The 20,919-nt window shown below is 43.7% G+C and overlaps 1 protein-coding gene across 2 annotated transcripts in view; it reads right to left on the reverse strand.

Annotated features, from left to right (window-relative positions):
- Positions 1 to 247: 247 nt before the first annotated feature.
- Positions 248 to 20,919, reverse strand: part of GOLIM4 (golgi integral membrane protein 4) — a 30,183-nt gene continuing 9,511 nt past the window's right edge. Inside the window, exons 2-16 of one of the 2 annotated variants that reach the window (XM_041405980.1) lie at positions 17,341 to 17,415; positions 16,105 to 16,154; positions 15,235 to 15,288; positions 14,585 to 14,735; positions 13,328 to 13,410; positions 12,687 to 12,770; positions 9,503 to 9,670; positions 8,310 to 8,639; positions 6,923 to 7,149; positions 6,426 to 6,505; positions 5,640 to 5,752; positions 4,391 to 4,558; positions 3,911 to 3,979; positions 2,412 to 2,492; positions 248 to 2,081 (exon numbers count right to left, since the gene is read on the reverse strand). In XM_041405980.1, the coding sequence (XP_041261914.1) occupies positions 1,920 to 2,081; positions 2,412 to 2,492; positions 3,911 to 3,979; positions 4,391 to 4,558; positions 5,640 to 5,752; positions 6,426 to 6,505; positions 6,923 to 7,149; positions 8,310 to 8,639; positions 9,503 to 9,670; positions 12,687 to 12,770; positions 13,328 to 13,410; positions 14,585 to 14,735; positions 15,235 to 15,288; positions 16,105 to 16,154; positions 17,341 to 17,415 (1,895 nt within the window). In that variant the 3' untranslated portion in view covers positions 248 to 1,919. The remainder of the gene's footprint in view (positions 2,082 to 2,411; positions 2,493 to 3,910; positions 3,980 to 4,390; positions 4,559 to 5,639; positions 5,753 to 6,425; positions 6,506 to 6,922; positions 7,150 to 8,309; positions 8,640 to 9,502; positions 9,671 to 12,686; positions 12,771 to 13,327; positions 13,411 to 14,584; positions 14,736 to 15,234; positions 15,289 to 16,104; positions 16,155 to 17,340; positions 17,416 to 20,919) is intronic. The other variant, XM_041405981.1, reaches the window with a different exon arrangement.

Below are 20,919 nucleotides of genomic sequence, written 5' to 3' on the forward strand. Positions count from 1 at the left end.
ATCCTGTGGCAATGAGGACCAGCTCAGCTACCCCATGGTCCCCTGGGTCTGGCACTCTGACCTTTGTCAGGCACAGAGGTGGGAATATCATTAACAAAAATATTCCACTTCCCTGAAAATGCTGCCAGGGCTCCAACCCTTCCCCTGCCTGCCCATGCTTCCTGTATTAAAATGAAATCCAAACACATCGTGAGGAAAACTGACACAAACCCTCCCGCATGTGAAAGATCAGTAACTACATTCTAGTTTATTGACTGCAGTCAAGTTTTATTATGCCTCAAATAATTAAATACTGCAACCATGACATTAAAAATACAGGCCAATTTACCAAAATAATTGTATTCTGAAGATTATGTACATATTATACATTTTACAGTCTCATGTAAACTTTTTTTTTTATACATAAGGTAAATCTGATTTATGGTAACTAGAAAACCCAAAATACTCACTGACAAAAATCTTCCTATGAAACATAAGCACTGGATCTGGGACAATTAGGAAAATTGCAATGAATGGAAACCAACTATAAAACATAGTATAATCAAGTTAGTAGAAAAATGAATTAAATTACATTCATATAAAAAATTGAACTAAAAACATTGCTATGCATCATTATTATTAAAAAAAAAAAAAAAGGGAAAAATCCCCACTCCCTCTCCCTTTATATATTAACACAGCCTTTGATGGGGAGCTCCCCTGTGCCTCATTTCCAGCAATGGGGCACAGCCTGGGAAATCCAGATTCCCATTCTCCTTTAACATATATTAAATAACTAGTGTCTGTACCAATACAAATATTGTATAATTCATGCACTGGGATTATGTTCAGGGTAGCCCACACCAAGGCACAATTTTTGTGTCATTTTCCCCCCCTCCCCTCCCCAGGTTTCAGCATGCAGTGCTGGAGATGTTTGCTAAACAACTTCTGTGGGCTTTGGCTCGAGTCTGAGTCTCACCCTGGGGCACACAGAAATCCTTCCAGCAGATTTTTGTAAATAAATAAGGAAAAGGAAGGTAAAGGCCTTAAGTTCAACATCTTGCACCAACTGTGTCAGCTCAGCTACCACACCCTCCGGGAAACATGGCACTGAGGCAACATCATTCTGGTTCTGGTCAAATATTTTATGTATTAACTAGGACAAGGAGATTGCTGCTGCTGTAAATCTTCATCCCTCTGACAGCTGTAGTGTTTTGATTTGGCATAATGGAGCTCCAAGTCTAAATTGGTTTTCAGCTCCCAGCTCCTCTCAGCACAGCCCCATTTGCATGAGCAGCCAGGTACTGCCTGTAATTGAAGTACCTGGGAATGCTCATTAAAATAAATGCATAATTGAACCGTATCTAAACAGCTGCCAAAATTAACAGCTGGCAACTTGGCTGCATTCTGAAGGCTTGTAAAATTTGCATATTTTATAACTGTTCTGCACCTAGAAAAGGCCTGGTCCTGCAGAGGGCACGGCCTGTGCTTGGCTTTGTGAGGTTACAAGGAATCTGCAGCCCTTGGTCAGAATAAATCCATGGAAGACAACGAGCTGGAGTGACTGAAGTCACCTGGATTTAGGCACTAGGAATATTCCTTCAGTGGTGAGTACACCTGACATGACACCAAACATTCTGTCAGGCCTGGACAAGGTGAAAGTGTATCCAAAATGGCCTCTATAAACCGTGCCCAGAGTTACAAAAAATCCAACCTAGAGGATGTCTGGTTATGTACAGCCTGGATAGAAAAGAAATCCTAATCTAGAGTATCAAAATACTGTATCCATATAAACACAGGACAGCACCTAATAGAAAAGTAAAAAGTGGAAAACACAAGCTTTTCTTTTTTTCAAAATTAAATACCCTAAAAAAAGTTGGTTTAAAAAAAAAAAAAACACAACAGGAATTTGTGTACTGGAAAAATAAAAATGAAGGGAGGAACTACATCTCCCCTCGTCTGCGTGTTTTTGCTGCAACAGCTCTGCCTTCCTCCTCCTCCTCCTCCTCTTCCTCCTCATAATTTTCTTCATGAATTGCTTTCTGGTTGTTGTCTTCTTGCATTTCTTGCTCTTGGTCTGTCCCTCTGTTATTCTTTTCAACTGCCTGATCGGGGAAAACAAAACAAAACACACTTACTACAAATTCAGTGCCAGTTTCCTTATGACTTAATTTAGGGCAGTGAAATGATTTTCAGCTGGAGTTGTGAGAGCTGATGGGCAGAAACACAAAAAAAAAAGATTTTCCAAAGCCTCCAGGGAGCAAGAATTGACACAGAGATGGAAGGGTGAGCTAAAGGACATTGGGGCAGCATGAAATGTTCAGCTCTATGACCCAAAGCAAGCTAGAACAATTATCATGTCCCACCCATGTGCCATGACCAGCTGTGGTCAGGGTTTGATCCTGTCCCTGAGCCCTGTGTTGAACAGAACTCACATTTTCCTCGTTTTCCCCATAGGGCTCCTCAGCATTGTGCTCCAGCTCTCGCTTCTTCTCTTCAGTCAGGTCCTCCTGCACCTGCAAAGCACAAGAGATGTTCTGTATGGTTTAATTGCCTTTCAAAGAGTGGCCTGTGGCACAACTGGGCACATGTTCACATATTTTTACAGAATGATATTATGTGATATTTTTACAGAATGAACATTCTAAAGAAGAGAGTAGAGAGAGGTTAAAGGAGGATAAAAAGAACCATAACCACCTAACAGTCAGGAAACTCACTTCCTCTGAGAGCATCTAACTTCTAAATACAATTCTCTGACAATCTCTTCCAGTGCTCTCCTTGGAGAGAGCAGGTCATGCTGAATCTGTGTCCCTGATATTCAGCTTTTGGATCTCTCATTCCCTTCTGTTCTACCAGCAGTCTCCCTCCATTCCATGCCCCACTTCCCATGTTAGGTGTAAATTTGAAAGAGGAATGTTTTGAAGTAAACTTGATTTCCTTTTGGGAAGTGCTGCTGTGCTTGTCTGCTCCAAACAGTGTCCTGGGAGCTGGGTCAGAGGCATCCATCACACCAGGGTCACTTTGGGAAAGATCTGAACAGCAATGGATAATATTTGAGTCCACCCACTAAAGGAACTGATCCCCACTGCAGCATCTCTTTTGCCTCTTAATTGCTCACTCCATCCCTGCTGCCTCTTCCCTGCTCCCAGGCAGCACAGTGGGCACATCCTTTCTGAGATGTGTACTAATGGCTCCTGGAAGCCAAAGAGCAGCTGCCAAAGGCCAGCTCTGCCCAGTTCCCAGTGGCCTGCTTGGATGTGAGTAGCAGCATTTTGCTAAGTGCATCCCAGCTAATCCAAAGTGCTCCCCATGAGGGAATGACAGCAGCCAATTCCAGGGCTTTTTTTGAAAGGGGTTTTGTGGGAAGCAGAAATAGGAATTAATCAGGTACTGCTGAGGGGCTGTGGGGTGGCTCAGGGTGGTGCCTGAACGATGAGCATGACATGAAGGGGAAAGTTCCTTCCCTCCCTCTCTGCTCCAGCTCCACGTGCTGTCAGCTTCCTGAGCAGCTCCATGAGCTGCAGCTTGGATTGCTCAGGAGGAGCACAGATAAATCAAAGTCACAGCTAAAGAGTAAGTGGCCAAAGAAGCAGTTTGCTCAGAACTGCAGTGTGTGATTAGAGATTAATGAGCTTTTCTGTGACCTTGAGGTTTCCAGGAAATTTTCCTTGTGTTGTGAAAGGCTTAATCTTTTCAATTATTGCACAATTAATGCTGTGTGGCATGGAAGACTAATGGATTGCAGCACAGGAGCATGAGTAACCCAGAGTGTATCCAGAAGGTGACAGCAGAGTAATGGCAAAGACTTCCCAGGTTTCTAAAGTCAGACAAAGTGATTTGGGTTCATCCTGCAGTTCCAAAAGACACAAAAGAGTGTTAATGGAGTTGTGCTCTGCTGCCTGAGCCTACACCTGCCTTGGGTCTGTGTTCTTACCTCCTCTTCTCCCTCTTCCTGGTATTGTTCATCCACATTATCTTCCTGCTGGTCAGGATTTCCTGCCATCTGCACAAAGATCACATAAAAATTCAGATCTATGAGCTTCCCTAATAACCAGAGGGCTGAAGATTAAAGCTTCTTGTTCTGGAACTAAAGCTCTCAGTAAAGCTGAAGTAACAATAATGGCAGGAGAAGTTTTAGTGCATTCATTAGCAGTAGTGAGAGCCCAGCTCTGTGATTTAAAGTTGCCCTCAATTAAAAAATAGCAGGATGAATATAAGAAAAATCACTTCACAGAATAAAGCACGACTTTCCATACTAAGCAGGAAGACAATGGAATATTCACCCCACTGAAGACCAATGCCATAAAAATTCAGACTCTCTCTGCCTGGAGGAGTTTACAGCTCCAACACAGTTGAAATGTGCAGCTTTAACCTCCTGAAGGAGCCCTAGAGTGCCTCTTTTGCCTTTACCCACCACCAAGTGCTCCTCCATTCCTGGATGTCCTTGTTTCTGACCCGTTTCCTTGCGCTTCTCATTTTCCTCAGGCAGGTTTTCTTCTCTCTCTTGCTCAGCTTCTTCAAATTCATCTTCTCCCTGATTATTGGGGTCATCAGCAGGATTCACATCTTCCATGGCTGCCTTCTGTAATTCACAGGAGTGAGTGTTAAATACTTTTAGCCCATGGTCCAGCTGCACTTCCCTTGAAAGAACAGCAGCATGGGCTGTCAGAGCCAGCTCCATCCCCACAGGCAGCAGCTGGAATCTCTGCAGGCTCAGGGCTCACTGAGGTGCATGAGCAGGGACAGAGGTGCAGGCACCTGTCTGCTGAAACCCACAGAATGTGAGCACTTCTGTCCCAGAGGCTGCTGCACAGCTTGTGTTTCCTGACCAGCTGACAGTGCCTGATAAGGCCATGTGAACAAAGATAAGAGCTGAATGCTCACAGCTCCACAGAGCTGATGGCATCATTCACTATCAGCCAGTCCTGCTCTGTTGACCTTGGCTATGTCTACAAGAAAACAAAACACTTTTCACCTTTGCCAGGCAGAAAAGGAGCATTTTCTGCTTATCATTCACTAAAAGCAGTTTTATATATTTACAGACAACAAGTTAAAGATTACTTAGAAATATTCACTGCACTTAATTTGCTGAATGGGAGGGGAGTAAGGAAGATGCACTCGATGTTGACAGCTCCAGGTAAGATGGAGCTTGGGGGAAGGCCCAGGGTGATTCTCCTGCCCCAGATCTCTGTGCAGTCGATATCAGGGCTCAGTTCAGTGCTGACCTACATCTTCTTTCAGGACCTCTCACCTCTGTACTGACTCCAGCTGGCTACAGAGGCTCTTGAGCTGGCCTTTAATTAATGACAGCATGAAAAATCCCATCCCCTCTCGTTTTGACTGGGCACTGCTGGTATTTTTTGAAGCCAAATGTACCTGCTCAAGTCCCAGCTAAGATAATCCGTTATTCCACTGAAAGCACAGATCAAAGGAATGTGGAAATAAACACCTTGCTTCCTATAAGGGAGCTTTTCCTTTTATTTCTTCCCAAATGACTAAGGACACCTTTAAATAGATTTTAGATGTTGTTTTCAGCTGTCAAGCCTGTCTTCCTGGCAGACCTCTGCTTATCTCATTTCTATAAGGTGCAATTATGTCAGACGAGACCTGTGGGTTCTCACTTCAGTAACACTGCAACCCTCAGCATCTTAATTCATACTTACTGATTCATCAGCCTGCTGATTTTCTGCCTGATGTTCTGCTTCTTGCTGTTCATTTGCATTATTCTGATCATCATCTTCACCTTCATCCTGGTGCTGGTTGTTGTGTTCATAAGCTGAGGAATTTTTTAGGTGATTATTGTTTTACAGCAGTTTTTAGTTATCCTTTCAAGAGTCTCCTATAGACAAGGTTCCACACATGCTCTTAGCAGTGGGAAGCCTCTACATAAACAGATAATGCTCACAGAATTGATTTACTCCTAATAGGAAACAGAAATTAAAAGATCAGGCCAGGTTGGATGGGGCATTGAACAGAGGAAGGTGTCCCTGTCCATGGCAGGGGTGTGGAATGAGATAAAAAATTAAAAGATCAGGCCAGGTTGGACGGGGCATTGAACAGCCTGGGCTAGTGGAAGGTGTCCCTGTCCATGGCAGGGGTGTGGAATGAGATAAGTGCCTTCCAACCCAAACAATTCCATGATTCTGTAATTTAAAGAGATCAAACAAACCCATAGGCAGAGCCAGGAACATAACCAAGATCCACAGAGCCTGGTAATAACAGCTCAGTCAAAAGGGCACTTTTCCTTTCAGGAATGTGGGTATGATCTTTAGTAATTCCCCTATTTCATTCTGTCAGTTCAGCCATGGTTATTTGAGCTTCTGGTTTTAAATTGCAAGTTTATGTTTCACTTGAACCCAATCTGGATATGAAATTAATATTAAAGTCTCCCATGCAAGGCAGTATACAGGGAGCCTGTGAGCATGGCAGGGACAGAAATTCTCTCTTACCTCCTTCCTCTTCCTGAATACCTTGCTCTTCCTCCCCTTGTACAATGTCCTGGTCCATGTTATCATAATGAGCCTGTTGGCTGAGAACATTAAAAGCCAAGCATCATTTCAGTTTCAAAGGTATGTTTTCTGCTTTAATAAACAAGACCCCCACCTGCAGCTCTGCCTCTCTCAGCAGCTGCCAGAGCAGCTCCCAGTTTCATGCTCTATTATCTGATATTTTCTCACATCACCTTTCCTGAAAAATGCTTGATAGAACAGACTTTCTTGTGCTGCTACACTGACTTTGTGCTGTGTCTATGTGGAGTCTGCAGTCCTGAACAATATGGGTCAGGCAAAGAGCAAAGTCAGGACTTGAATTTTAGGGAACAAACCTCCAGCTCTTCAAGGCATGAGCCAACAGAACCCCCTGGAAATCTGCCCTCAGGGACAAAGGAGCAGAACAAAGCTGACAACATAAACCCAGAGCACGACAATCTCAAGAGGGAGAGCTGCACCTGAGGCGGTTTTTGAAGAGTTTCTCCCCTTGCTCTGCCTGTCTTTGCAGCTGGAGCTCTCTCTCCTGGAGCTGCTGCTGCCTCAGGAGCTGCCCTCGCAGCCTCTGCTGGTGCAGGGACTCCTGCTGCTGCCTCAGCTGCTTGGCCTCCTCTGCTCTCTGGGCTCCAAGGTGCTGCTGCTCCAGCTGCTGCTCGTAAGCTGCTTTCTGCCTCTTTGTTGGTGTTACCTGTCACAGAAACGTGTTAGTCACAGATTAATCATCGTTTCAGTGATCAGAAACAAGCAGGGAGAAAGCTGTCCAGAGGGAAAAACAAGCTCCGTGCAATGACAGCAAAGTTATTTTCAAGTTTTTGTGTCCCTGCTTGAAGTTAAAACATTTCTTGGAACACAGACTGGAAGTGTTGGGGTGTTTGTGGAGTACACAGGGAAGAAAGAGGAGATTGTGGGCTAAGGAAAGCAATGCTTTTCCTGTAAATAATAATAAAACCTCCCAACATATGACACAGTAAAAGGAGGTTTTGCTGACTGAAAGACAGCAGAAAGGTTCCATTGATTTATGTGGTAATCTCAAGGGGAGCTGCTTAAGGCTTTAAGTGAGACACTGCTCATTTTTTATACTCAGCAATAACTTAGACTAACTCCAGCTTCACAGCTTAACCCGTTGCTGCTGTTCTGACCCTCTGCACCACCAGCTCCTCATTACACCAGAGTGACACAATTAATCTGCAAGGAGAGAAAGTGTTTTCAATGCCTACAGTGGGACCAGTGCATCTAGGATGTAAATCCAGGATTTGATGATTTTATTTAGAGCTGTACACTGACTTCCCCTGGCTATTTTAATCATGTTTGTCTGGCAGTTAAAATTCCATGTCAAACAACAGTGAGCACTGAGCTGGCAGTGTGTTTGCAGAAGGCAGGTACCTCTGACAAGGAAACACTCTGCAATTTGTTGAGGTGCATCAAGTTAGCAAAGCAGAGCAGTTCTCCATCCCAGCCTCCCTCTCACCTGCTGAGTTCTCCATCAGCTACCACAGGCCTCAGGTTTAAAGTGGAATTCAGTCTGCTGCTCTTTTTTTTTTTTTTTTTTTTTTTCCATCTGTTGCTTTTTATCAGCAGAATTAATGTTCATTAAGATCTGGCCAGCACTGCAGTACAAGTGTGCTCAAGTTGAGCCTGAATCCTATTGCATCCAAGTGCTTTGAATCCCAAGTTTTCTATAAACATGACAGTAATTTTATCTAAAAATCAGAGAGTGCTCTGAATCTCAAACTCTCTATAAAAACTATATTTTGCCTAGAAATAGGTGACTGCAATACAAGGCCAGCAGTGAAAAGAGAAGCCTCCATTGAAACAGCAGATTTAATCAATTAGAAACTAGCTCCCTACCTCTGACTGCAGGTGATCACCCAACATGTTGGTTTCTTCTTCCTTTTGTTCCTGCTTTTTCCATTCATGCTCTTCTGGGGCTTGGTCCTGCTCCTCCTCCAGGTGCTCAGGCTGCCCTGCCTGCTCCATTTCTTCCTCCTCAAGCTCCTTTTTGCGTTCTTCTTCCATCTGCTCTGCTCTTTGCTCCTCATCCTCTCCAGCTTCCTGCTGCTCCTGGATGTTCAGCTCCTTGGCGTTCTGGCCCTCATGAGCCCTTTCCTGCACGTGGAAAGGCTCAGCCCTGCCCTGCTCCTGGCTCTTTATTTCTTCTCTCTCCCTTGGCTTCTCATTCTGCAAAACAGACACAGGATTATGTGTGTACAACGCATTTATGGATTTCAATTTCAAGAGAGCCAAGGACAGACTTGGATCCTTTATGCCAGCCCAGAGCTGTTGTCAGGAGGGCCAAATGCCTGTTTTGGAATGAGCTCCTCCTGCCAAATGGGGTCATTACCTGGTTTGTGGCTGTACAGCTACACAAGGTGTTGCACAGTTCCACCACAGAGTAAGTTAAGCCTCATTTTAGTTGAAAAATGAAAAACTCTTACAATTCTACAAAGCCAGCTTTGTGTTTTGGAGACACAGTTTAGTGCTGGCTTTGGCAGAACTGGGCTCACAGCTGGACTCAAAGATCTTAAAGTTCTTTTCCAAACTAAATGATTCCATGATTTTTATTTCTTGTAGGTTCTGCTGGCCAAAAATTTCTTGTAAAACAAAATCACAACTGGTTTTTCTTAACTTCTTCATTTACTTCTACATTTACTTCTAGATTACACGTTTTCTGCTTGAACATTGGTATGCCAATTTCAAATACACTAACTTCAATGTGCCACTGGAACCTTATAAAGTAAAAATTTCTTCAGAACTTCTAAAAGCTTTCTGTAACACCTGAGATAGCTAAAATTTTAGATTTCTTATTTAAAACATTTAAATTTTGAGCGAGTTCTTAAAAGAGCTGGCATAAATACACTTAAAACTGGACTAGTGAGAAAAGACCATCATGAATAGATTCTCTTACCACACAGCAATTAAACCATTCCTCACTGCTTTCCTCCCGCAGTGACAAAGGTGCACAGTCAAACACACTCTCCTAAGAGACATTCAGAACATTGTTCTGGATCAGAACCACTGCTGGGCTGTCTGGAGCCCTTTACCTGCTGCTGCTGCTCAGCCCCAGCTCCGGGGGGCTCCGGGGGGCTGTGGGGGGACGGGCCCCGCACCTCGGGCTGCTGCTCCTTCCCTCCTTCCTCCTTCTCCACATCTTGGAAACTTGGGATTTTTTTGAGCGTGTCCTTCAGCTGTTTGTATTCCTCCACCTGAGTCTAAAGCCAACATGTTAATTATAGTGTGTCCAAATTAATTTCTTAATCAAATGTAGTCACCTTGGAGTGAAGTTGCTGGCACGTCACGTGGTAGAAAACTTGATTTTTCAGGGAGGAGAAAGGATGGGAGCTTTAAAAATATACATTTTTTTCCTCCAAACATTAGATGACACTGATCCATCAGGATCTTTTCAAAGTGCACATGCATAAAAAGTGTATTAAAAACATCTCTGTGGGACAAAGAAGAGGAGTTGTTTTATTCATGCCAAGCAGGAGAAGTGTCAGAAGGGGATGATGAAGCTTTCCTGGCAGACTGACGTGAGGGAAGTTGAGAGCACCACAACTTCTCCTTTGCTGGTAGAAAGAAGTGCAGCTCTTTCAGAAACAGAAGTTTTAAAGTACATCTACATGTCATGAAAATGCCAAGTGCTCAACATTTAGACAGGTGTTAGACAAGACAAGAGCCAACATACGGAACCGAGGCAAAGAAAGTCACAGTGGTGAAGAGCAATGGCAAAAGCAGAAGGGAAAAAAAGAAAAGAAGGAAAATGTGAATTTCTAAAGGCTTCCTGAAATACAGCAGTAAAATGTTGGAATTTGATTTGCTGTTTAACTTTGGACAGGATCAGGAAGCTTTAATGAAAATCCAGCAAGGTTGGCACCCCAATCCCTGGCTCTGCAGTAAGAAGATTTCCAATTAAAGAGGATTTTTTGGGGTGGGCAGGGTGTATAAAAGCTGACCAGCTGCACACACAACAAGTGCCACACCAGAGAATTTCCCTGCTGCTCCAGGGCAGGTGTGGGTGTGTTTAAGAACCTCCCCAAGCCTATGGATTCCTAAAACAGAATTGCCCAAAGGGAATGCACAGTGTCAGACCAGGGGGATGCTTCTGCTCTCTGATTAACTGCTGGAGAGGACAAACTTCAGAGGAAAAAGGAGTACTTATTGGACATAAAACTAATACTCAGGTCTCTGATTTTTTTTTTTGTCTCCTCTTGGTAACCATGCAGAGAGATGAACACACTGGGATATGCTGGAATGAGTCCAGAGGAGGCTGTGGAGAAGCTCCAAGGGCTGGAGCCCCTCTGCTCTGGAGCCTGGCAGAGCTGGGGGTGCTCACCTGGACAGGAGAAGGCTCCAGAGAGACCTCAGAGCCTCTTCCAGCGTCTAAAGGGGCTCCAGGAGAGCTGGAGAGGGACTGGGGACAAGGGATGGAGGGACAGGACAAGGGGGAGTGGCCTTAAGCTGAAGGAGGGAAGGTTTAGATTTGATATTAAGAATAAATTCTTTACTATTACGGTGGTGAGGTCCTGGCACAGGCTGCCCAGAGAGGTTGTGGACTCCCCATCCCTGGAAGTGTCCAAGGCCAGGTTAGACAGGGCTTGGAGCAGCCTGGGATAGTGCAAGGGGGTGGAATCAGATGAGCTTTAAGGTCCCTTCCAACCCAAACCATGGGGTTTAAAGAGTGCTCACCCAGATCAGAATTCAAGTCCTCTGTTCCACTGCAGAGTCACTAAACTAAACATTCTGAGTCAAGGGCACAGCTTAAAAGGTGCTGATACTGGCAGAAAACAGGGTTTATTAAAATATACCTTAATCTGCCTGGCTGGGAAAAAGCACTAAGGCCAAAATGCTTTAAAGGTTCAGGTTAGTGCAGTATTGAGTACTGGTGTTCAATATCCAGAATACACCCAGAAATAGAAGAATCATTTATGGAGCTGGGAAAGAATCCCTTGGGGACTTTCTGCAGCTGGTTTGCAGGAGAAACCACACAAAAGTGTGAAACAGCCTCTGTTCTCAAGGCATGTACAAGACCTTTCCCTGGAGGGTCCCCACGGGACAGATGTCACAGCCTGGCTGCAGACAGAGAGGCTTTGTGTGACACAGGCTTCCTAATTAAAGAACTGAATCAAAGCCAGGAGAGTGGGGAGCTTCCCTTTGGGCTTCATGAACCTCAAAGCAGCCCCTCCACGTGGCCTTGTGCAATTTCAGATGTTATCAGCACACACCACACAGCAAATGTGGTCAGTGGGAGAAGAGCTCAAAATTAGCTGTCAGTGTGGGTTAGTACTGCAGATTATGATTCTTCAGATATTCAGTCTATGAGGGACCTTCCTGATCTTTCCCTGTTTTTTGAGTATCTCACACATATTGACAGGCACAACAAGCAGAGCTGGGAAAAAAAAAAAATTCAATGCTTCTAATGCTGCTAACGATTTTGTGGACTGTGAAAATGCCTAAATGAAGAAAACCAGTCAGGAATAAAAATAACTTCACACTGCCTCATTGCCTTTCCCTGTGATCTTTCACCAAAAGTCTTCCTCTGCTCCAACATCACTCCCACTTCCAGATTCCCTGTGGCCTCCACAGCTTGTAATGGCACAGCTGACTGAGCCTGCAACAGTTTGTGCTTCATGGGTAGTTCACTTGAAAACGACATTTAAGGAACTTAATGCTGCTGGCTGTTCTAAAAACTGAGTTGCACCTGGAGTTTCCATACCTCCATACACATCTCCATCTATGTTCTGCTGCTGCACTGATGTGATGTGCTTTGCCCAGCCTGGATCCCTCAAGTGTCCAAGGCCAGGTTGGATGGGGCTTGGAGCACCCTGGGATGGTGGAAGGTGTCACTGGATGAGCTCTTTCCAGACCACTCTGGAATTCCATTAAAACCTCACAACCTCCCCAGCCACACACAGGAAGAGATCTCACACCAGCACCCAGGTGTAAGAGATAAATGTGAAGGTCAGAGTGCAGGATGCTCACAGCAGTTCCATCAGAGAAGACAGAGACAGAAAGGCACTGACAGCTCCCAGGGAAGCAGAGACTTTTCCCAGGACCACATGCACTGCTGGGCTGGCCTGCTCCGTCCCCTGAGCCCTCAGGGAGCAGCCCCTCCGTGCCATGCACTCCTGGGTCCCCATGCCAGAGGCACATGCAGCGCCCTGCAGCCACGAGAGGTTTGGAGACAGATTTGGGAAGCTGAGAGCCAGCAGGAGCTGCTTTCCTTCTGACCTGAGCAGCAGCTAGTGCACTCTTGTGGTCTTCCAATGTCACCACAAGCTCGTTGTGCTGGGACAGTAAGTTCTTATGCTGTTGCTACACAAAAAGAAGAACATCACACGTTTCACATAAAGTTCATTCTAAAGATCAGTTGGGGAGGGGTTTGAACTAGGAAGATAATTCAACTTATTTTGAAAAGAAAATCCTTAGCTGGAATTTATTTATTTCACATGGAATGCATATTAAACAGGCAGAGGAAGCAAGCACACCAGGGAAGGCAATTTGGAGGCCAGGATTTGCGTAACTAAAATAAAATTAAAAGTGGGGTAGATGTTGATGAACATTAAAAAAAAAAAATAGAGATGGAAAACACTAGGCATTGAGTTTTGCCAAAACCCGATTTTTAACTTGTAAAACCAAATCCTGATTTCTATAATTTTTATTTTTATTTTCTTTCCATACACTTTTTATTTTTTTATGGGCATATATCTAAAGTGCAGGTGGCCAAGGACAAATCCAGTCCAGCCTATTCCTCTCCTTTTTCCCACATTACAGAAACTACAAGTCTACAGAACAGCCTGCTTTAGGCTTGGGAAAACTTGGGAAATTTTTTTCCTAATGATCTTGAAAGTTCTCCTCAGAGCAAGGCCTACCTTGACATCCTGCAGCTGGGTGTGAATGTCTTGGTGAGCTTTTCTCAGCTGCCTGTTCTCCTCCCGTAAGTTATACAGGGATTCTGTTGAAAAGAAATGACAAGAAATACAGAGTTTTAACCTGGTTGGATTTGTAACACCAGGCTAAGCACTAAAATCAAGGCTATAACACAATCTACATAAAATCCCACATGAGTGCTGTAGTAAAAATTAGGTAGAATTATTGTATGGTTTGTTTTTCTTACCTCTCTCCCCAGCCCTATTAAAAGCTTTCCATTTTCAAACAGAAAATCATAACATTTGGTGAAATTTTCCATCAGTGCACCCAGCCTGCACCTGGAATTCTGCATCACTGCTCCTGCTGGGTGCTGCAGATGGCCAAATTCCCTCTGGGAATCTGAATCCTGGAAAGGCAGAGAGGAAGGCATCCTCCCCTCTTTCCCCACATCACACCTGGCGAGTGAGAGTTTTCTGACACAGCACCCAGCTATTCCCTTTGGAAGGGATGCCCAGATGGCTCCAAAAGCTTCTGGGATCAGGGACAGAGGATTCTCTTCCCACTTTTTACACGATGTTGACGTGAAGCCAACAAACAACCTCTGCCTGCAGGGCAGACAAAGCTGCAAACAGCTCCAGAACCAGCCCCTGTGTTAGGGACAGGTGGCAGAGAAGGCTCTGATGGACACAGCCCCATCCTTTTGCTCCATGGAACTGTGCAATGAGGATGGAAGAGTCCTGAAAACTGACCAGAATCTCCAACAGGAAACTGGATGCCAAGAATAAAAACTGAATTCATCACCCAAGTGTACAGGTGCAATGTGCTCCAGAGGAGCTGGCACATACAGAGAAAAAGGAGGTACAAAATGTAAATAAAGTCACAGGAGGCACAACTACATCTCTGCCAGCAGTGGCAAATATTCTTAGATTGCCTTTCAGTTACAAACAAAAGAGGCAAACCTTTCTTCCCAGGTTTATACCAGTCTTAGAATTAAAAATTAAAGACTGGCTCAACAACCTCTGACACTGGACAGGCTTTTAAGTGCTGGGTTTTTTGCTATTTCTGTAACCCAGACAGAAACACAGAGCACATAGATAGGTTTCAGAGAAAGGCCTCAGAAAATCATCAATAAAATGGAACTTGTCAGGAGGCAGAAGATGTACAAACCTGTGAGTGAGAACAGAGAAAATGTCTCTCTCACACCACACAAAGCCAAACACCCAATTAAATGTGGGCAGCCAGACACAGGTTAAATTTACCCTTCAGCTTAGAGATCTCCTGCTCCTTTTCCTGCTGCAGCTGTAGGTATCTCTCCTTGTGATCACTGAACGTCCTGCTAAACTCCTCTCCCTGTTTTCGGTGATCTTCCTCAAGGTCAGCGTGCTGTTTCTTCAGCTCTTCATGTTGACTCTGCAAATACCAAGTTGGGACACTGGAACAGCTCTGTATCTGCAAATCTGGCTAATATTGTCTTTGGCAATTTGTTTAGTAAGTGCAGATGAATAGGAAGCATTCATAACAGGAAGGTTATTATTCAAAGCATGCACATTGCAGCTCCTTCCAAACACAAAATGATCTCTGTGATGAGCAGGCTCCTATTCCAGGGCTGTGTCACCTCACCCCAGAGCTGCACTGTCCCCCTGGGAGCTGCTGAATGTGTCTCAGAAAATCCCTATTGCCAAACTACATGAGGGCTGCTAAGTCAGCCTTCCCTACAAGTAACTGCAGCTGATAAGATTAAATTACCCACTGGAAAGCCTGACTAGGAAAACCTGCAGGAAACCATCTTTTAACAGTCAGAGGAAGGCACTGTCCACACCCTGGCACTCTGCAGTGATGCCAGAAGCAGCAGGCTGTGTCCCCCCAGCATAACCAGCTGCACAGGTGCTCTGCTGTCCCAGTCACCCACCTTCAGCATCTGGTGCTGCATGCTCAGGGCGCTGTATCTGCTGTTGGAGTCTTGCTGGAAAACAAAAGCACTCGTGTGAAACCCCCTGACACCCCCTGAGCTCTGCACACGCAGCTTTTGGGAGTCACCAGCCAAGGGATCCAGCTCCCTGGGACACAAATCCATCTTTAGCCTGGCTTTGGAGCTCTCCAGGATACAAATCCATCTCTCCCCTGGCTTTGGAGTTCCCCAGGACACAAATCCATCTCTCCCCTGGCTTTGGAGCAGAGCAAGCTCCCACACTCTGCACCTCCTGCAGCAACAACTTATTTAAACTCCTGCTCCTCAGCTCCCAAACTGCTCCCCAGTTTCAACATGAAATAGCCATAAAATCCTAATTTACTTGCTTTATAAAGAGTTCTCTACAGGTTCCTGGGTCCTCTGCCAGATAGAGCTTTCCTTCTGGCACTTGGTATATAAAACAAAATTTCTTGATGTCTTTATGCTTTCCAGTTCAAAGCCCATGTGTTAGAAAGCTGTCACTGTTATTTTCCCAGGGGGCTAAGCTACAAAAAGATTTCTAACACCTTCCTATTCCCCTTTCCCCTTAAATAAAACAACATTACGTTTGAACTACCATAATATAAACAGGGGATTATTTTCTAAATTAATTTTCTGGAGAGGTATTAGTATCTCCCACTATAGCTCAAATAATTAGGAATTGGAGAGCACTTATGAATGCAGAGTAGAACTGGGATAAGTGAGAGCTCCTTCAATTAGTATTTTGCAAGATCTCTTCCTTTGAACAGTCATAATTGCAAAGTATTTCCTTTTCCTTGCAACTCAAATAGCATCAGCTATTAAAAACTTGTACTAGGCATGATGACTTACCCTTCCTTTATTTAGTGTTTCCTGTGCTTCTAGTTTATAAACAAGAAAATCTGCAACATAAAAGGGAAAGTAATGATGAAAAAAAGCACCAGGAAGATGAGAATCTGTGCTTGAATAACTCGACTGTTGAGTACATAAATTCTCTTCAAGAGCTGAATATTCATGCAGAAACAATTTTCAAAGGATCTTTAAAAAACGAGAAAAGAAAAACAACCTATGGAGAATTTGACAAAATGAGCAAATTCTTAAAATGCACAAACTTTAAAAAGTTTCATAAAATATTTTCACTTCAAGGTTTCATACCATAGTGAGAGAGACAGAGCTCAGGCTCAAATCTACAGACGGGTAATTAAATCTGACACGTGAACTCTTCCAGCAGAGGCCCAAGAGCATCATCCAAAAGGAAAAGGGCATTTATAGACTGTGTATTCTTGGAAATAATAAAACATTTCCTCATTTCTTTCTTGACCTCTCTCTGTTTCCAGGGTCTGAAAAGGTGCCTCCCCCTGGAGCAGCAGCAGGACCATTCTACACTAGATGGCACCAGAAACCCACCGAGACCTGCACGGTGAGAATCATTCCTCACTCCTTGTCAGCTTTGCTAAAGCCACATTTTTAATTCAGCAGCTGAAACCTCAGTTTTAGGAAGAACAGAGGCTCTACCCTGAAAATAGAAGTGAATTTAGAGGCTGAGGAAACTCAGAGGATTGAATCCTGCTGACCTTCCACAGAGGGCACAGAGACATAAGAAATACAATTTGTGTTAGCCTCACCCACACCTAGAATTCAATCTTAATCAGGAAAAGGTGTGTAAGCATGTGCTCACCCTGAAGCATACGTAAAAGTACTGATTCCAAGTTTAATTCCCAGTTGAGAATGCCAGAAAAGATCCCATGGTTTTGGTACAAGCTTTGAATTTTTGGCATGCCAGGCCAGGATTTACATGTGCTCATACCCCACATACATGATGGGTTTTTTAAGTACATGGATACAAACATATTCACTGTGTTTATTACTTCATGTTGTAGTCAGCTGTAAATCATATTGCTTTTATAAAGATCTGATTAAAAAGATTAATTAAAAAAGAACTACTAGAAAGAGCAGCAAAGCTCTGCCAAGTGGATCCTAATACATTGCTTATATATTACCCAACTGATTTAAAATTGAAGAAAAAACATTTGAAATTACTTTCTATTATAATCAAGGTAAACGTCAAAGTGAAAAGTACATTTTTACCTTCCTTTGCTTTCTTATGTTCCAGCCTTTCCTTTTGCAGTGACTTTTCTAATCTTGACCGGTGCTCATACACAACTGAAAAGAGAAATTTTGTTCACAATTCATTTCAAAAGTAACATACACAAACCTCACCATCCACCCCAACACACCCAGGGAGAGTTGGCACAGAATGCACCAGGAAAATACAAGTGGAATGAGGTCATGGGATAAAGGACTCTTTGTAACCCTTGTGACAGTAACTTTTTCCCTTTTTGCACCCTTTATCGATCCCAAATCCTGGGTTATTTGCATTACTAACACAGAATGTGATAACCGGGTGAGGGATTTGTTTGTGGAGGCAGCCAGTTCTGGTGGAGCTACCAAAGCCTCTTTGCTTCTCAGCAATGCAGGGACATTTTCCACGTTTCCATCCTCCCCTGCCTTGTTTGCACAGAGACAAGGAAATAAGACAGGGCAGCCCTGCTGCCAGAGGAATTCCTGGCAGCACACAAAGTGTCACAAGGAGGGAACGGAGATGCCCAGGGGCAGGACAGCTCCAGGAGGTGCAGCAGGGCACTGCTGCCTAAGCTGAGGCATGGGGAAACATGGGAACCACCCTAAATTCTTTCAAAAACTGGGAATACAGTATTCCTTCCAAAAACTGGGAATACAGAATGCACTGCCTCCCAGCAAAATTGACTCCCAAGGACTGTCCAAGCTGCCTGTGCTTCCTTTGCAGACACCATCCCAAAATGGGGTTTACACTCATGACTTTGTTTGTTGTATCCAGGTGTGTTTAGGACATCCAATGTGCTCTGGCACAAAGTTCCCCATCTGGCTGCCAGTAAAGCAGGATTTCATTCAGCCGGTGCTTGTGCTTTGGAGTTTGGGATGTGGCACATCAGTCCCTATCTACCCTTTCCTCACCTCTCATTATCTTGAAAAAGCCAAGATTGCAGCAAAGGTATCAATTAAAACTCACAGAAATGTACAATTATATGTGTTTAAGTGCAGTTTAACACAAGTATCTTTCACTGCCCAAATTACAGTTTTCATTATTTTAATGAATTATTAATTTGTAATAAAACAATGAGTGATTTTTCCATCAAAACCAGGAAACTCATTTTCTGAGAATAAACCATTGATGAATGCAAGCCTTCAACAAGAAGCATCAAATAAACATTTGTATCTTGGCAGCTACAGAAAACTCCTCTTACACCTTAAAACATGTTCTTAATTCCACCAAGGTGCATTCTGCAACCTTATCTATAAGTGTTTATGTTTTAGCTCTGAAGCTGGATTGCTAATCAATCCCTAGCACCTATCTCCACTTTGCTATTTATCTTCTAAAGTCAAGGGCATCAGTCAAGATGAGCCAAGATATCAACACCCTCTGGAAGGGAACCAGCAGGAATGAATATTCAAAAAGTCACCAGCAGGCTTGGAGAAGGAAAAAATAAAAAAAAAAATAAAAAAAGGCAGCACTACACAGCACCACAGTGATGGTTTTATTTCAGCCCTCAAGGTGGTGAATGCTGAATTATTGTGCAAAAGGAACAGTGGCAGCAGAACAGCTCAGGAGAGCAATGAAAATCCATAATGGGCTTCCCCTCCCATGCAATCAGGGTGGAACAGGGTTTTTGGCAGACACGTGAAACCACAAAGAGATTTGGAGGGAACATTTTCCACTCCACTTCTCCATCTGCAAGCACACCTTCCACAGCTCCTGCTGCTGCTTTAACGAGTGTGTCTGTGGGGGGGAACCCTGCCCAGCAAACCCATCACAGGGGCAGAGAAGGCAGGTTTGGGGTTTAGGGACCTCTCAGAGCTCAGAGAATCCCTGCCCAGCTCGGGGCTCCATCCTGCAGGGTCTGAACACAGGCAGTGCAGATTCTCCTCTACCTGCTGAGCAGCAATCCTTGAAATACTGGGTGAAAGCGGGAGAAGTCCTAAACCAGCCCCTCAGGTGACTAAAAAGGGCAAAGAGAAACCTCCTTCCTCACCTCTGGCCTCTGAGTTCAGTTACTGACTGGCCTAGCACGTTCCCCTCTGATATAAGCCCATAAAGTGCAATGCACTGAAAGTGTAGATTAAAAATTATTATTAACAAAGCACAGCTCCCAAGTTTTCCCACTTGCTCCTTTGGGGAGTAGGTTGCAGGTCAGATTTTATAAGCACATATTGGAGTTAATTTCCCATAAATTTGAATTATCTCTACCAGTGAGGAACTTTAGGAAGAGCCCAAACAAAGGGCTTGTTACTACAGCAGGAATTTCTCCTTCTTCACTGCCAGCCTGGATAGAAGATGTCTGAGCAAGAATCTGAAAGAAATAAATACACTGAAAACCAGGTTTTATAGAAAAGTCCACCCCAGAAGGGGGTGGAATCTATATAAGGAATCTGACAAAATCCCACTGCTGGGATGCACAAATGATTTTTCCTAGGGTAATTTTAATTTTGCACTGATCTTTGCAATTATTTCTGACTTTGCACAAATAATTGAACTTTATTTCTACATTGCATTTAATAGAATGGTAAAAAAGAGGGGGGAAATGTTGTCATTTAATGGCTAATAGGCACTATTCCAAAGCTGGAATTACTGCAGGTGTCAGCTTAATTCTTGAAATTACCTATAGAATGTAACCTACACAAATGAACAAAGACCCACAAACTCACAGAGCCCAGAAACTCAACTGTTAACCTCACAGATCAATAAAAGACCTTTCACCTTCAACAAGGAAACACTGAAACTCCTGGAACTCACCCCAATAAAATCAAGTCCTCAAGGTTTTCCCCATAAAGAAAAGGAAGTGAGGGAGAAGGGAGGTGTGGAATGCCCTGCACATTCCCAGATTGCACCACCTCCACCAGTGCTGAGCGTTAATTACAACACAGGAGTCAGGGAGGTGACGAAATTGAGATTATTTAACAGTCAAGGTTCCTTCTCTTATCTTTGCTCTGCCCCTCTAAGCAATAAAGCTGTTATTAAGCAAAATAAGTCATTATTGTACATTTAAAAGAAAGAATTTCCTTGTTTACATGATCAGCAATTTTGTGACTGTGTTATTACTTTAATCATTTGGTCTGTCAGAAGGATGATCCAGAGTCTAAAATACCACAGCTCCCTGGAAAATTAAAATTACATTGGGATTTAAATAGAGACGATATAAGAAATGTTACTATTTTCAACATGACTGCTTGTTACACAATTCTGAAATCTTTCTCTGAGCTTACAGTAGTATCTTTTACTTAAAACCAGCAGATTTCAGTAGTCTTGGCAACACTGAGTGTTGTTTTCCCTCACACTGTGGCAGAGTTGAACAGAACCAGCAGCACAGGGTGAACCACCCTGGCACCGCTCTGGTGACACCGTGAAGGTCTGCAGAACACAAACTTGCTATAAAAATAGTTAATTCCCCATTCTAGTCCCTGCAAATAGAACCATTTAAAATGTAAACCATGGAAAAAGCTTTTCTGCTGAGAGTAAAGTATTTCCACAAGTCAAAGAGGAATACCCTCAATATGGGGTGCAGGATACATACGCTAATCCAATGATAATAATTAAAGTTTTGACCTCAGATGACATTTCATGACAACTCT

The sequence above is a fragment of the Onychostruthus taczanowskii genome, unplaced genomic scaffold (genome assembly GCF_017590055.1).
Source record: "Onychostruthus taczanowskii isolate IOZ18803 unplaced genomic scaffold, ASM1759005v1 scaffold24, whole genome shotgun sequence".
Taxonomy (NCBI): Eukaryota; Metazoa; Chordata; class Aves; order Passeriformes; family Passeridae; genus Onychostruthus; species Onychostruthus taczanowskii.